A 13,200-nucleotide genomic window follows, 5' to 3' on the forward strand; every position below is an offset into this window, starting at 1 on the left:
GAGAATATGAATCCATTTAAGGTTTATACCATTAAAGTAAAGGTTTATTCCATGCTGAAAATGTTTGTACCAGACTTTTTTGAGGCCTGTTTAATTGTGTCTGAAGTCTGATGTTGTAAATTTTATTGTTAAAAAGATCCATGAAAATGTCACTACTAAAGTTAGCTGGTACTGTTGGTATTGTAAGTGGCAAGTAGAGCTCATATTTTAGATTTTGTGTAGTTGCTAGCGTTGAACTGTGTGTTGGATGCACATGAATTGAAGGAATGGGCAAACATAGCTGATGCGGATCCACAGAGCCAGCATATTAAGATGTTTATAATTAGAGGCAATTTGTTTAAATAACTAGGTATGGATACTGATGTGCAAGAGAGGTGGAAAGGCTGTTTCCTTAAGCCAGCACTACAAAATGTTTTATTCTCAGTGAGATGCTGCCATTTCATAGTGTGGTTTCTAACACTGTGTATAGTTCCATCCACACAGTGCCTTTACTTCCATCCATTTCTAATCTCTTTATCCAGTACAGAGGATTTGGAGCCTATCCCAGTAAGCGACGGACACAAGGCAGAATACACCCTGGACATAGCGCCAGTCCATCACAGGACAGACAGACACAAACACACACACACCAGGGCCAGTTTAAATCTAACCTCAGAACCTTTCTTTTCAGAAGACTTAGTGTCTGTATCTGCTTCATTTTCTAATTTTGGTAGCACCTCTAACTGCTTGTCTTTCTTATATGCATTTACTTTGTAATCTGTGGTCCTTTTATCTGTTTTTACATCTACTGTATTGCTTTGAGATGCCACCTTTAATGGTGATATATCAAATAAAGTTTTTTATTATTGTTATAGGGAAACATGATCAGATTTTCCCTGGTTCAGAAAAAAAGATCTAAAGTATACTAGTTTGTCACTCTTCTCATTCCCTTTGCTAAATGACTTTTCATACTAATCTGATCAATCTAACTGCCAGTTTTCTGTGTTTTCTCTATCCTGCTAGATTTGCAATTATTCTGAAAATTTTCATCTTGAAATAACTCATTTCTAAATACCTTTTTCACTGTTAACATCTTGCAGCAACTCTGCGACAAAATATACACTCTGACAGTTCATCCTGCTACCAACATTAAATAAAACAAATCTTAAGATTTCAATATTTATGTCTTTATTTAGTGGTTTCATTAGTGACAAAGGCTAAACTTTCTTGGAAAAATGTCTTTTATGTGTTGCGGAAAAAACTGACTTGCTTTAACAAAATATGTTTACAAATCCTTTCACCTGGCATTTTCGTAGTTAGAAATTATGGAACGCTCTGTTAAAAGCAAGGGAGTTTTTATGTCCGTTGCAGTTCTTTTGCAACATTAATATAATTATATCGTTATTAATTTCTTGAGATACGCGATTCTATATTATATTCCCTTTTAATCAAATTCTAAAAGTATGCTTGTTGACTCCGGTATCGCGTTAGTTAAAGACTTCGATGCTTAAAATGTTTAGGGAGAAATGGAATACTGGTGTGTATGTTTTCTTTAAAGTACCGAGACCAGCCATATACTGTATGTTTAAATTCCAAAATTAATATCGTTTATGGACTTCACACGCGTTGCAGTATGCTCCTATTCTTTTTATGCTCAGGCACTAAGATCTCCCTTCTGCTTTGTGTAAGGATGGTATCAAAAGCAATCTTAAGTGGTGAGAAAGCTGTGCTCAATGTATTTAAGGGACTTAAAAGTAAAAGGAGATGCTTCATATTGCTTGACTAATTTTAAAAACTAAGTTATAAATCCAGACACTCCCTCGGTGCGCTGCTCTGGTGCGCCGGCTCTTACACAGTGCCTGTCTGCCGTAAGCGTTACAATATACATACCCAACACTGCTTGTACCCATCTGTCATGCAAATAAAACACCTTGAATTGAATTGAATTGAGGGGAGAGGGGGGGAATACTAAAGCCAATACTGGCTCAATACCCTCAATGGGCTTTGACGTGCTAATGCGTTGGTTTAACAGTCCGGGTGTGGCAGGCTTCCAATGTCAACTCGACTCGATTGGAAGACAATGAACGTATTTGAGCCCTAAATGAATTAATAGCAAACATGGTTTACATAAAATACATTTTTCCAAGAAAGTTTATAATAATACGATCTATAGTTGAAATCTGAGCCTACTTTAAAAATAAAGGAAAAGCATTTTCAGAGAGCAATCACGCTGTGTTTATGTAGAAAAAGCGATTAGGTTTATGAGCAATCTAATTACCTATTCGCTTAAAACGCTATATAAAATAACGTTTATTTAGAGATGAGTGATCAGTGTCGCAGTTTAAATAATTTTTGTAGGAGGGCTTGTACAGATTCCAAGTGCATTTTTGCAATTTACGTTGCATTGTCCAATGTTCTGTTGTAATACAGGCTAGAATACAGTTACAGTAGTCTAAGCTTTATCAGCCTATTTAAAATAATTTTTTTGAATCCCCGGCGGGACACACTCCATAGGAATCAGCGTTTTTATACAGTATATCGCCTTTAAACACATATATTTAAACACGCGTTTACGATTTAAATCAAAACGCGATTCAAATCAATATAAATGTATATTTTGTAACGCATAGGTGACTATTCATTGTTATTAAAAAGACTTAAATTCGATCATGTCGTGATATTTAGAAATATAAATTTGTTTGGTGCGAGTGAGGTTTTATTTAATCTCTGACCAAGGGAAACGTTTCATTTTTTCAAAGAAATGCTTGTTAAAAAATAAAGTCATAGTTCCATGGGATTCAATCACAGACCATGTGACATGGGAGTCAGGAAACTAACACACAGCGCCACCGGATTTAATAACGCAATAAAAACGCTATAAAATAATGTGACTAGGCACAGAAAAAGTTTACAGCACAGTACAATAATAAATGCTGACCATGACTTTAGAAGCATAAATTACCTTACACTCAATTTAAACACAAGCTGTCTTTCTGTATGAACCTCTAAGTTGGTTCATACAGAAAATGTAGAAATGCATTAGCCTGATTATGATTAAAAAACACATAATTAAACACGCGTTTGCGATTTAAATCAGAACACGATTTAAATCAATATAAATGTTTATATTGTAACGCATACTGTCCAGCCTCCATTTCTCTATACAAAATTTACTCTGTTGCACACACACACACAATAGAAGCAGGAACCGCTGTCAGAAGGGAAGATATGTTCAAAATATCGCAAATATCGATCATGCTGCGATATTTTGAAATATAAAAGTCAATTGATTGTCCATAATATCGCTATTCTATTTTTTCGAAGAAATGTTTGTTAAAAGAAAAGTCTAGCACCAGCTGGATTTGAACACACAACCTGCTAGTTGGTAGTCACACACCTAGACCAGTAGGCTACAAGACAACTCGCATGAACAGGGAGGCGAAACAGCCCTACACAGCCCTGTCGCAGTACATGAATATAATCATACCATTATTAAATTCTTGAGATACGCGATTCCATATTATATTCCCTTTTAATGAAATTCTAAAAGTATGCTTGTTGACTCCGGTATCACGTTAGTTAAAGACTTCGAAGCTTAAAATGTTTAGGGAGAAATGGAATACTGGTGTGTATTTTTTTCTTTAAAGTACCAAGACCAGCTATATACTGTATGTTTATGTTCCAAAATTAATATCGTTTATGGCCTTCACACGCGTTACAGTATGCTCCTATTCTTTTTATGCTCAGCTACTAAGATTTCCATTCAGTGGTAAAATTCAATATCTACAACGGGCACAGTAAAGACGTTTACAGCAAGTCTTTCTACGACAGACCAACGGACCACGAGTGCCCCTGTTGGTCAACCAATCACGCACCGCGGTACCCCGCGTCATCTTACGTCATGATACGCGACACCGCAGCCAATTACCTGTGGTACGTGTCTGTACCGCTCACTTTGAATGGCTGCATCTGTATAATCAGTTCACTGCTTTTCGTATCCTTTATCTACTCTCTAAAGATTAAATTGAATTCAGAGAAAAAGTATTCAAAGGACAATATTTAAACACGTTATACTGATAATCTTTTAAAATAATCACATTTATTATTAGTTGAGATTTATTAAATGTCGGGTTTTCGATTTTTGGACAATTGAATGATTATGTAATTCTTATTATGAATCTCGGAAAACACTAATATCACTTTTTAAATCTCGTACGCGTGTTGAATACAAATACATTTCTGTTATGTTGATATACGAAACTGAAAAGCTGGATTTCATATTATTGTAGTAACTGACACATACTGTATACTGGTTCAAAGACTGCACTTAAAAACTGTCATGCAAGAGGCAACCTACAGACTAGGGGTGTATGTGAAAATGTCCTAATAGCCTTGAAATACTCGACATTTGCTATCAGTGTTTCTAAATTTGCATTAATTTCAGATCACTACAGAATATTGTTTTTAAATGTTGGGCGACTCCAGGTTTACTCACAGCAATCAATGTTGACATCACCCTGATGATGTCATAATACCTGCCCACTAGTTTCAAAATTCTGCCCATTAAAGCATCAAAGCTCATTAACTGCAAGAACAAAATGCCATGTTGTGGATGTTTTTCTTGGAGCTTTCGAAAGGTATGTTTTCAGTTTTTCGATTTTGATCTAATTATTATATACTTCTTTTTATGAGTCAGAACATACAAATGACATGATTTAATCTACTATGGATACTAAAATTGAATAACAGTGGGTTTGATATCTACTTTTCTGTTACATTGCTATATGAAACTGAAAAACTGTAGATTTCTTTTTTTTTGTAACTGAAATATGCTGTAGTAACTGAAATATACAGTTTCAAGGACTGCACTTATAAAAGTTTCAGATATATGCCATGTGTTTCCTACTCATAAATAATTGTGTTTCATTCTGTTTGAAGTATTACTTCTTGTTAACGCTGGATATTTGTATGGTTAATGTTGAAATGTATTAGAATATTAAAGAAATGGCCGACATACAGTACAGTGCAAGATTTCTCAGAGTTACAATGTTTAGTGGCCATGGTAAACTGCTGTATACTATAATGTCATGTAAGAGGTAACCTGCAGATTAGAGGTGTCCCGAATAAATTACTGTTGGAACGTATAGCCCAGTACTGTCAATAAATCCAGGGTAGGGGGAGGAAGATGATGCCTGAGCCTTCCTCTGCAGCTCTCTGTAGAGCTCCTCTCTGCTCTGTCCTCTGAGTATGAAGGGTCAACACAAAGTGGAGAGTGAGCTGGAGTGGGTAAGAGGAGGGTTATTCTGTCTGAAGTGTGTTCATGGTCTTTTCAGACTCGACCCCAGAAAGCCTGTGAGGGGAGCAAAACAGCACACAGGAAGAAAGGCAGAGGGGCTGTAAGGTCAGGAAAGGTGGAGCCAGTGTCCACAGCTGGGACCCCAGACAGCACTGGGGACCCTGGGGCCCAGCAGAAGGGACAGCTGGACACACTACCTTACAGCCAGGGAGAGGAGTTCTCCTGTGTGGTCCAAACTGAGCTCCCCCAACACAAGTACTGAGCAGCTCACAGATAACAGCTCCATGATCTCAGTGGGAATGGAGTCAAACCCCTCTACTTACTGAAGCCAATTGTCCAGATTTATTCAAGTGTCAATTAATCACTGTTGCAAGATCATGTCGTCAGTCCTAACTGTATCACCAACCATTGTCATAGTCTAGAAGGTTTATTTCTGTTGTTATATTACAGCCAAGTCCAACTGTAATGTCAACATTTAGCTGACTGCTACTGTATATTTTTTGTTGTCCTTGCAAAGAAAAGTGGGTTTTATTATCAATGACCCTCATCATCTTACCTGAAGTGCTTTATTCTAGACTTTCTATCTCCTGTTAGTGATGATGGGAAGAGCATCATTCCCAGATCATCTTCCCCTACCCTTTACTGACCCCAGTGTCTCCACTCTGTTCTCAAACAGCCCCAGCAGCTGCTGGAGGAGCTGCTGATGGGCGTCAGGTCCAGGAGAAGATCAGCCCCAGGACCTCTTCTCCTTGCCTGGCTGACACAGAGCTTTCTGGGTGAGACACTCTCGCAGCTCACAACAGGCATGTCTTCTACTGTTATACTCCTCTGTATAAGAACAATCATAGGTATAAATAAATGCTGCATAATAAATGCAAAAACCTGAAAATCTTAAGTCATAGCTCCTGGAGGACTTAAGTAAACTCGAAAGTAATCTCCATTTCCAGCTAAACCATGTTTTACAGACTTTTAAAATATTTGATATGTTGAGAAAGGTAATTAATGCCCTGATCCTCATGCAGTACCAGTGTGTCAGACTGATAGTGTCGAAGAAAAGTCTTCACTCAGGTTAGGTGTGGCCAGGCCGAGTCCTTTATTCATGCGCATGAGGAGGATAGATCATGCAGATCTGAGAGCAATCTTTCATACAGATCTACAAACATCTAATTCCCCGAGATGATAAATGCAATGAGTTTTATACAGTAGACACACACAGGAAAGCTCACTCCAAGTTTCCATATTAGGAGATGTTTTTCTCTCTACAAACATTTCTTTGTAATTGACCACGTTCTTCTTAAGAAGCAGTTCTACCTTACATACAGACAATTCTACCTTGCATACAGACAAAAGGAAGTATAAAAATAAAAGGTGTGAAAATGAGCTAGACATTCTGCGGTTTGTAATATCAATGTCAGAAGGTCAAATAATATGCTTGAATTATCCTTTTATACTGTTGCTAAGCAAAAGGCATATGAGCTAATAAAAAGTCACTATTTATATACTTAATAAAAAGGCAAATGCTAAAATTCTTCCTCAATAGCCACAGCCTGAGCTCTAACTGCTGTGTTTCCTGTGTTGTGTCAGTAGCAGGAGTGCTGACAGGGCGCCCCCAGGTGGTGAGCAGCAGCACACTGAGAAGAAGAGTAGCTCAGGTCTAGGTCTGTATGTCCTGTCCTTCTGTCTGCACACTGTGCAGCCTGGCAGAATGTGTGAAGAATGTCTTTCATGTCTTTAAATTCTACTTCAGGTTGCACAATTTCTGTTTTGCTTTCTTTTTTTTAGGAGGGGGCAGAGACCAGCAGCCCTCTTCCTCACTGGACAGGTACAAAACGTTCGTTTCAACCAAAAGAGCTGACTGAGCTCTTGGTGCCACACTCATGAGAAAGTCAGAAGGTCTCAGTGATTCCTTTCCAATCATTGTAAGAAATAATATTTCATGATGTCTGTTTACACTTTGAGCTGTTTCCTGATGCTGTTCCTTTCCAGCTCCTGTGCTGCTCCCCTCGGATAAGACAGCGCCTCCTCTCAACTGGGAAACAGCTGCTATATGAACCCTGCAGTGTCTCTCTGGCCTACCGTCCTTCTCCAGCGACATCCTGAGGGAGGGGCACAGCTGGGACACGATGCCCCAGACTCGGCTGCTCAGGTACTGGAGCTTTTAAGCAGCTTAAAAAGACCGAGATGTACTGGAGAACAAAATAAACTTGTGAGGTCACACAAGTCCTTCTAACCATGAAAATTATAACTTCCAGTGGAAAACAAAGATGTAAATTGAACCTGTTGTTTAGATCATGTGTCTTAGTTTTCCTTCTGTTCGCCAATACTGAGATGTGCTCCTCTAGTCCACTGACTTGCCTCTGTTCTGCTGTGTTGAGGAGTGTCCAGACTGCCATGTTCTCTTCCTTGGAGGTCTTTTGCTCACCTGCTTGCAGGGAGGAACCAGAGCAGCCTGAGTCAGAAGGAGGAGCAGCTGAGATGCATTAAAACAGTCATCTCAGCTACTCATGAGGAGTTCAGTGGAGACAGGCAACAAGTGAGAACTGCGAAACTAAGACATTTTTCACTCTGTCACATATATTAGACATTGAAACCCACCTGAAGAATCCACAGAATGTATTCCACTACTAAAACCTCAAACAATTTCAGGAAATTTTCATTTCCTGAAACTAGTATCAGGAAATGGTTCCTGATACTAGTTTCAGGCAAGGCTTTGAAGAAAACACAGTGCTCTACTGGGCAGTGTTGTTGTGCAGCTGGTGGCTCCAGTGTGATCTGGTTTCAGTTCACTTCCAACAGATATGCTGGCCAGATTAACCAGTCTGTGTAGTTTGCCTGTGTGGGTAATTCATTTCCCAAAACCCTTTTATACTGTTAGGCTTCTCCAGAAATGGATCCTGTAGTGGAGGGCTGGCACACACAGTTGACGAACACATGACAGGAAAGACCTCTGTCTGCTCAGGTAGGCTGTAGGTCTCCTTCGCAGCAGAGCTGGTGTCTCCCTAACACACAGCTCTCTAACTGCAGGATGCTCATGAGTTCCTGAGCCATTGCCTGTCTCAGCTGAAGGAGGAGGGACAGGGGCTGAATCTGGCCTGGGCCTGATGGCTGCTCAGTGCCCAGGGCGCCCAGCCGGAGGGGGGTGAAATGCCTCCCATTTTACACCTGTCCTGTGGTGGCAAATTCCAGCTCCAGCATGAGTTCAGTTTCTCAGGAAAAGTGCTACAAGTCAGTCTTGGTAATTAGAGTTGATTTTGGCCTTGAAAGGAAATTGGAAGTGTTTGAAGTAATGGGTGGTCACATGTCTGCCTCTCTGTTCTCTGTAAGCTGTGGAACTCAAGCCACCAGGACAGAGGTGTTTCACCACCTGTCTCTGGACCTCCTCCCGCTGGACTCCATCCAGGACTGCCTGGAGCTCTACTTCAAGGTCAGTCTCGACGCTCGACGGGACGAACATGGGGCTTTTTAACATGTGCCTCATGAGACAGGCATCATGGTTTAGGGGCAGGATCAGAGGAGAACATGGGTTTTGTGTCAGAGAGAGAAAAAATAAGGTTAATTCAGCACAATTGAAGTTCACTGTATCTTCATAGAATATGTGTGTGAAAACTCTAAGCAATGTTAAAGCCTCAGGCTCTAATGTTGCATTTTTATCCTACATCCTGATTTCTGCAAAGATTTTTTTTTTCTTAAATCTAAACTTAATGATGCTGTTGATACTATATGGGTATACGGGTTGTACAGTTATTTATTAATATGTTTTTTTCAAGTCTGGCTGGTGTCACATCCTGATTGTATCACTGAAAATGTAGCCTTTTTTGCTTTCCCCATGTTTAATTCCTAGCTTTTAAAGCTATCATGTGAATCAGTCCTAATCCGAGCTTCAACATGTTATTCAGTCTAAACATAAGTGGGTCTCTCGAAATTGTGACCTCGACTAGGTTGTCTCAGTTGATCACAGGCAATGTCTCTTCCTTCGCCCAGGACAGCACAGCTGGCCTCTGTCACCTCAAGCTTCAGGACACTGCCCAGGTAGGTCTTCGTGCAGCTCACAAGCCACACCAGTGTCAGAGAAGTTACTGTATAACTGATTCACTCTTCATCGACTAATCTTTATGTGCAGCAGCATGGAAGCCAGTTTCCCATCTACAGTACACTAGGCTCATAGGAAATGACAGCTGAGACTCTCTAGTGGTCATTCTGGACTGAAAGAATTTGAATAAAGAGTAAATTGCTGCACTGTTGCATTCATGAGAGTGTCTCATATAACTGGAGGGAATTGTGCTTCTTCATTCTTCCTCTTCCTCTGCTGAGCAGAGTGCTGATCCTGCACTTGAAGAGGTTTAGGTACGACACCACGCTGCAGTACAACACCAAGCTGGAGGAGCCAGTGGTCGTCCCCAGCGGCTTGACCACTCAAGCCCAGTGCAGCAGTGGTATCTAGCTTCCCCGTGCTCTGGACTGTAGAGCAGAGCCCACAGTGTGAGTCCCTCTTCGGCCCAGAAACAGTCACAGTGTCACACTGCAGCACAGAGCAGCTGTGTCAGTGGAGTGTAAAATCCAGCTCTAAAACATTATGAGACTCAAAGATATACTGTTAGATATTATGTTGCAGAATAACACAAGTCTTGCACTGTTTCTTCCACTGCATGCTCACACTTCAACAGTGTATACTTTAATCTTTTAGTTTTTATTGTAGTGGTAGTAGTGTAGTGCACTGTATTGAATTTTGTATCCTGCACTTTCTTCACAGTTGCCAATATACCCATTATTGGGTTATGGAACTTGATATAATTATAGTAAATTTATAATCCAGTACATAAACTCCAGATTGAGTACATGAAGACTAGCCAAATATTACTACTGGCAAGTGACAGAGAGCAGGTAATCAAGGAGAGCTTTGTGTGCTGTCACTCTGGGGAGAAAGCACCTGACCTGTCGGTCTGCTTGAGAGCAGAGCTCACACTCTCAATGCTGTCTCTACAGGTTGTTAGAGGGGCTCAGTGAAGAAGAGCTCCTGGCTGCAGCCCTGCAGATGAGTTTGCAGGAGAGCCTGCAGTCAGGACCTTCCACAGCCCCTCAGGACAAGCAGGGAGAATCACCAGGTAACCCCCCATTCACCTCTGGCCCACATCTCCTTAACAGTACTGACACCTCCACACAAATCCGAAAACACCCACAGCAATAGATGAGCAGAATCTCATTCCAGTCAGATCACATTCTTCCTAATCCTCAGGTCCTTTTCTTAGTCCTAAACTGATCATCAGATCATTTGTTCCTTTCTCTGAAGAGTGTCCATTCAGTGATCTGCTTCCTTGTGATCAATTCACTCCACTTGGAATTACAGACTCCTGAATTACCTGCCATTAGTTCAAATCTACAGTATGTGGCGCATTCTAAGAGGATTATCCTCAGAATATCTCTTTAATTTATTATTAAGGACAATAATGTGTCCTCTTAAGATGTCCAGACACATGAAATGATAAAATCTTAAAATAGTTGCTGATATTTATAATATAATATTTATAATATCTGCTTCAAGTTTTCTGACATGGTCATTATAGCCTTATATATTTCTTAAGTTGCACTTTCAGAGACATGTGTGTTCACACTTTTTATTTCTGGTTTCCTGAATGTCCTTGAAAACAGAGAAACAGAGCCCAGTGGAGCCTCACTGTGAGACAGAGGCAGTAGCTCAGCACAGACAGCAGCTGGTGAGGAAGGGGAGGGAGAGAGATAGAGGCAGCAGAGAGAACATGAGGGCAGACTCAGACAGAAGATCAGAGAGAGTGACAAGAGTTTGTGTTGGAGTCAGTGAGAGATGGGGTCTTTGAAAGAGAACAGAGAGCTGAGTGAGAGTTTAGGTTTATGAAGAGAAGAAAAGAGGATTGAAGAGATTGTAGAATGCAGCCCAAGTTAGGCAGTGGTGAAATGTCACTCACCCTGCTTACTGTGTTTGTTTCAGAACAGGGAACCATCAACAAATTATCAGCTTGTTGGTGTCCTCAGCCATGTTGGGAGAACTTCCACCTCTAGTAAGACAAATTCAAAAACCCGACCTGTTATCACAGCATTTATGAGCAGTGCAGTTATCTGAGGAGCTTCCTGCTGTTGTGTGTACAAGAACATCAGACAGAGATGTTAGGGACACAATATCGGTGAGGACAGTGTGGTCCTGCAATGACCCATCCTTGCACAATGTATAGGGAGCTCAGCGTCTTCAGGGACCCTGGATTTGGAGACAGACATAGTTCTGACCTTTTACGGTTGTGGCTCAGGTCAGACAGAATGTGAACCAGGAGAACAAAGGGGAACAGGAGGAAGGAGCAGTGAGCCAGATTAATCCATGGGTGGTTTTTGTGAACAAAAGACTCTGTGCTTCCCAACTACATGCTATATATTTTAGATCATACAGGAAAAGCATATATTTTTAAATCTTTACAAATGTTACAAACACAACAGAGAACAACCACACCAGCTAAATACAGTACATAAAACAATGCAATGCTATTTGGATGTAGAGAAATCTACTGACACTGCCTGTAGAGTCAATGAAGTCCCTTGGTGGTTTGTCACTGTGATGTGTAATAATGTCTCAATGATGAGAGAAGCCTCATCTCTTTGTGTCTCTGCAGGTCATTACATTAGTGACGTTTTTAACATCACAGAGCAGACATGGCTCCAATGTAATGACCAGAGGGTGAGGAGGACAGACGAGCTGTCTGTGATGAAGGCTAGAGAGAGGAATGCGTATATCCTCTTCTACATGCACAGGTACAGACTGATTGGTTTTACAAGCAGATTCATTGCTCTAACGAAATGTTTATGACTTGTTAGTGTAGGATCGGTACTGAACTGTGACAGGCAGTCAGTGTCTGTCATGGCCTAAGAGAAGCCAGTTGTGGGTTGTTGTTCTGACACGTGACAGCTGAGCTCCTCCTATTTAAATGCACTGTGTCTCATCAGCAGGTGTGTGAGGTGAAGAGGAAGAGATCCACACCTGGGACTGGGACTCGGACTGGGACTGGGACTAATAAAAGCGCACTGAAGTGCCTGTTTCCTCTTTAACCCAAACTTTGTGCTGTTCATTTTTTATCCAACCAGTAAAATTAACGTATGCAAATATCAGAATTAACTTTTGTATTACTTTTATTGCAATGAACATTATTCCTATTAATTAGATCACATCAATATCTTCTGAAAAGACCCCTTAAGAGTGTTTTCATTTATATACCCTTACATTGAACTGTATGAAATTACACAGGTATATTGAAGTCTGCTTTAATATATCTTTTCCCGGCAGTGAATATTATCTTCACTAATTAGATGATATCTGTAATATGTCAATTATGGAATTCCCAATGCTCACCCAGTATCCAGTATTCAGAGAATAATGTTTTGTTAGGTTTAATTTCATAGTGTTTAGTTTAGTGTTTAGGTGGGTCTTCTTCATGACTCAATAGCTTTTTAAGCACAACAGCCACAGTACTGTGTAACTTTTCCTTATTTTTTAATGATTTTTTTTAAGATAACACTACAGGTAAAACAGTGGGATAGGGGGTTGTCTTCATGACTCAATAGCTTTTAAGCACAACAGCCACAGTGCTGCAACCAAGTGATTTACACACCAGACAGCCTCCCCAACCTTTTACAACCTTGCATTGGGTTGTGGAACCTTTCTTTATTTTTTTATGATTTTTTGAAGATAATAATAGTATGATAAGAGGTGTGAAGAAAACTTCCTGAAGACAAATGTGCACAACATCAAAGAAATGATAACAGGTTTCTGGAAAAAACCTATACCACCACCCTAACCTAAATGGGGGTAGATTCAGCTGAGGTGGTAGAAAAAAAAATATTATTTGTGAAATGTTCTGAACCCTAAGTGAAATTTCAAAAAAACTTTAAAAAAAATGTGGACATGATCC

At 40.2% G+C, this 13,200-nt stretch overlaps 1 protein-coding gene across 7 annotated transcripts; it reads left to right on the forward strand.

Moving 5' to 3' along the window:
• The first annotated feature begins 7,332 nt into the window (after window positions 1–7,332).
• Window positions 7,333–12,346, forward strand: LOC148648880 (ubiquitin carboxyl-terminal hydrolase 37-like). 7 transcript variants are annotated; one of them, XR_015926557.1, is made up of 10 exons: window positions 7,333–7,421; window positions 7,685–7,808; window positions 8,300–8,500; window positions 8,600–8,699; window positions 9,257–9,304; window positions 9,590–9,754; window positions 10,259–10,377; window positions 10,922–10,986; window positions 11,238–11,307; window positions 12,239–12,346. XR_015926557.1 is itself a non-coding variant. In XM_088607210.1 (9 exons), the coding sequence occupies exons 1-5, from the start codon at window positions 7,399–7,401 to the stop codon at window positions 9,595–9,597; spliced, it is 303 nt and encodes a 100-aa protein (XP_088463336.1). In that variant the 5' UTR covers window positions 7,333–7,398; the 3' UTR covers window positions 9,598–9,754; window positions 10,259–10,377; window positions 10,922–10,986; window positions 11,238–11,307; window positions 12,239–12,346. The 7 variants fall into 7 exon arrangements, 6 of the variants coding, with proteins under 6 accessions (XP_088463336.1, XP_088463330.1, XP_088463335.1 ...); XM_088607210.1 differs by lacking the exon at window positions 8,300–8,500; XM_088607204.1 differs by lacking the exon at window positions 7,333–7,421 and having other exon boundaries at window positions 7,456–7,808; window positions 8,300–8,510.
• Window positions 12,347–13,200: the final 854 nt, after the last annotated feature.

This window comes from Lepisosteus platostomus, chromosome 14 (assembly GCF_059453375.1).
Source record: "Lepisosteus platostomus isolate fLepPlt1 chromosome 14, fLepPlt1.hap1, whole genome shotgun sequence".
NCBI lineage: Eukaryota > Metazoa > Chordata > Actinopteri > Semionotiformes > Lepisosteidae > Lepisosteus > Lepisosteus platostomus.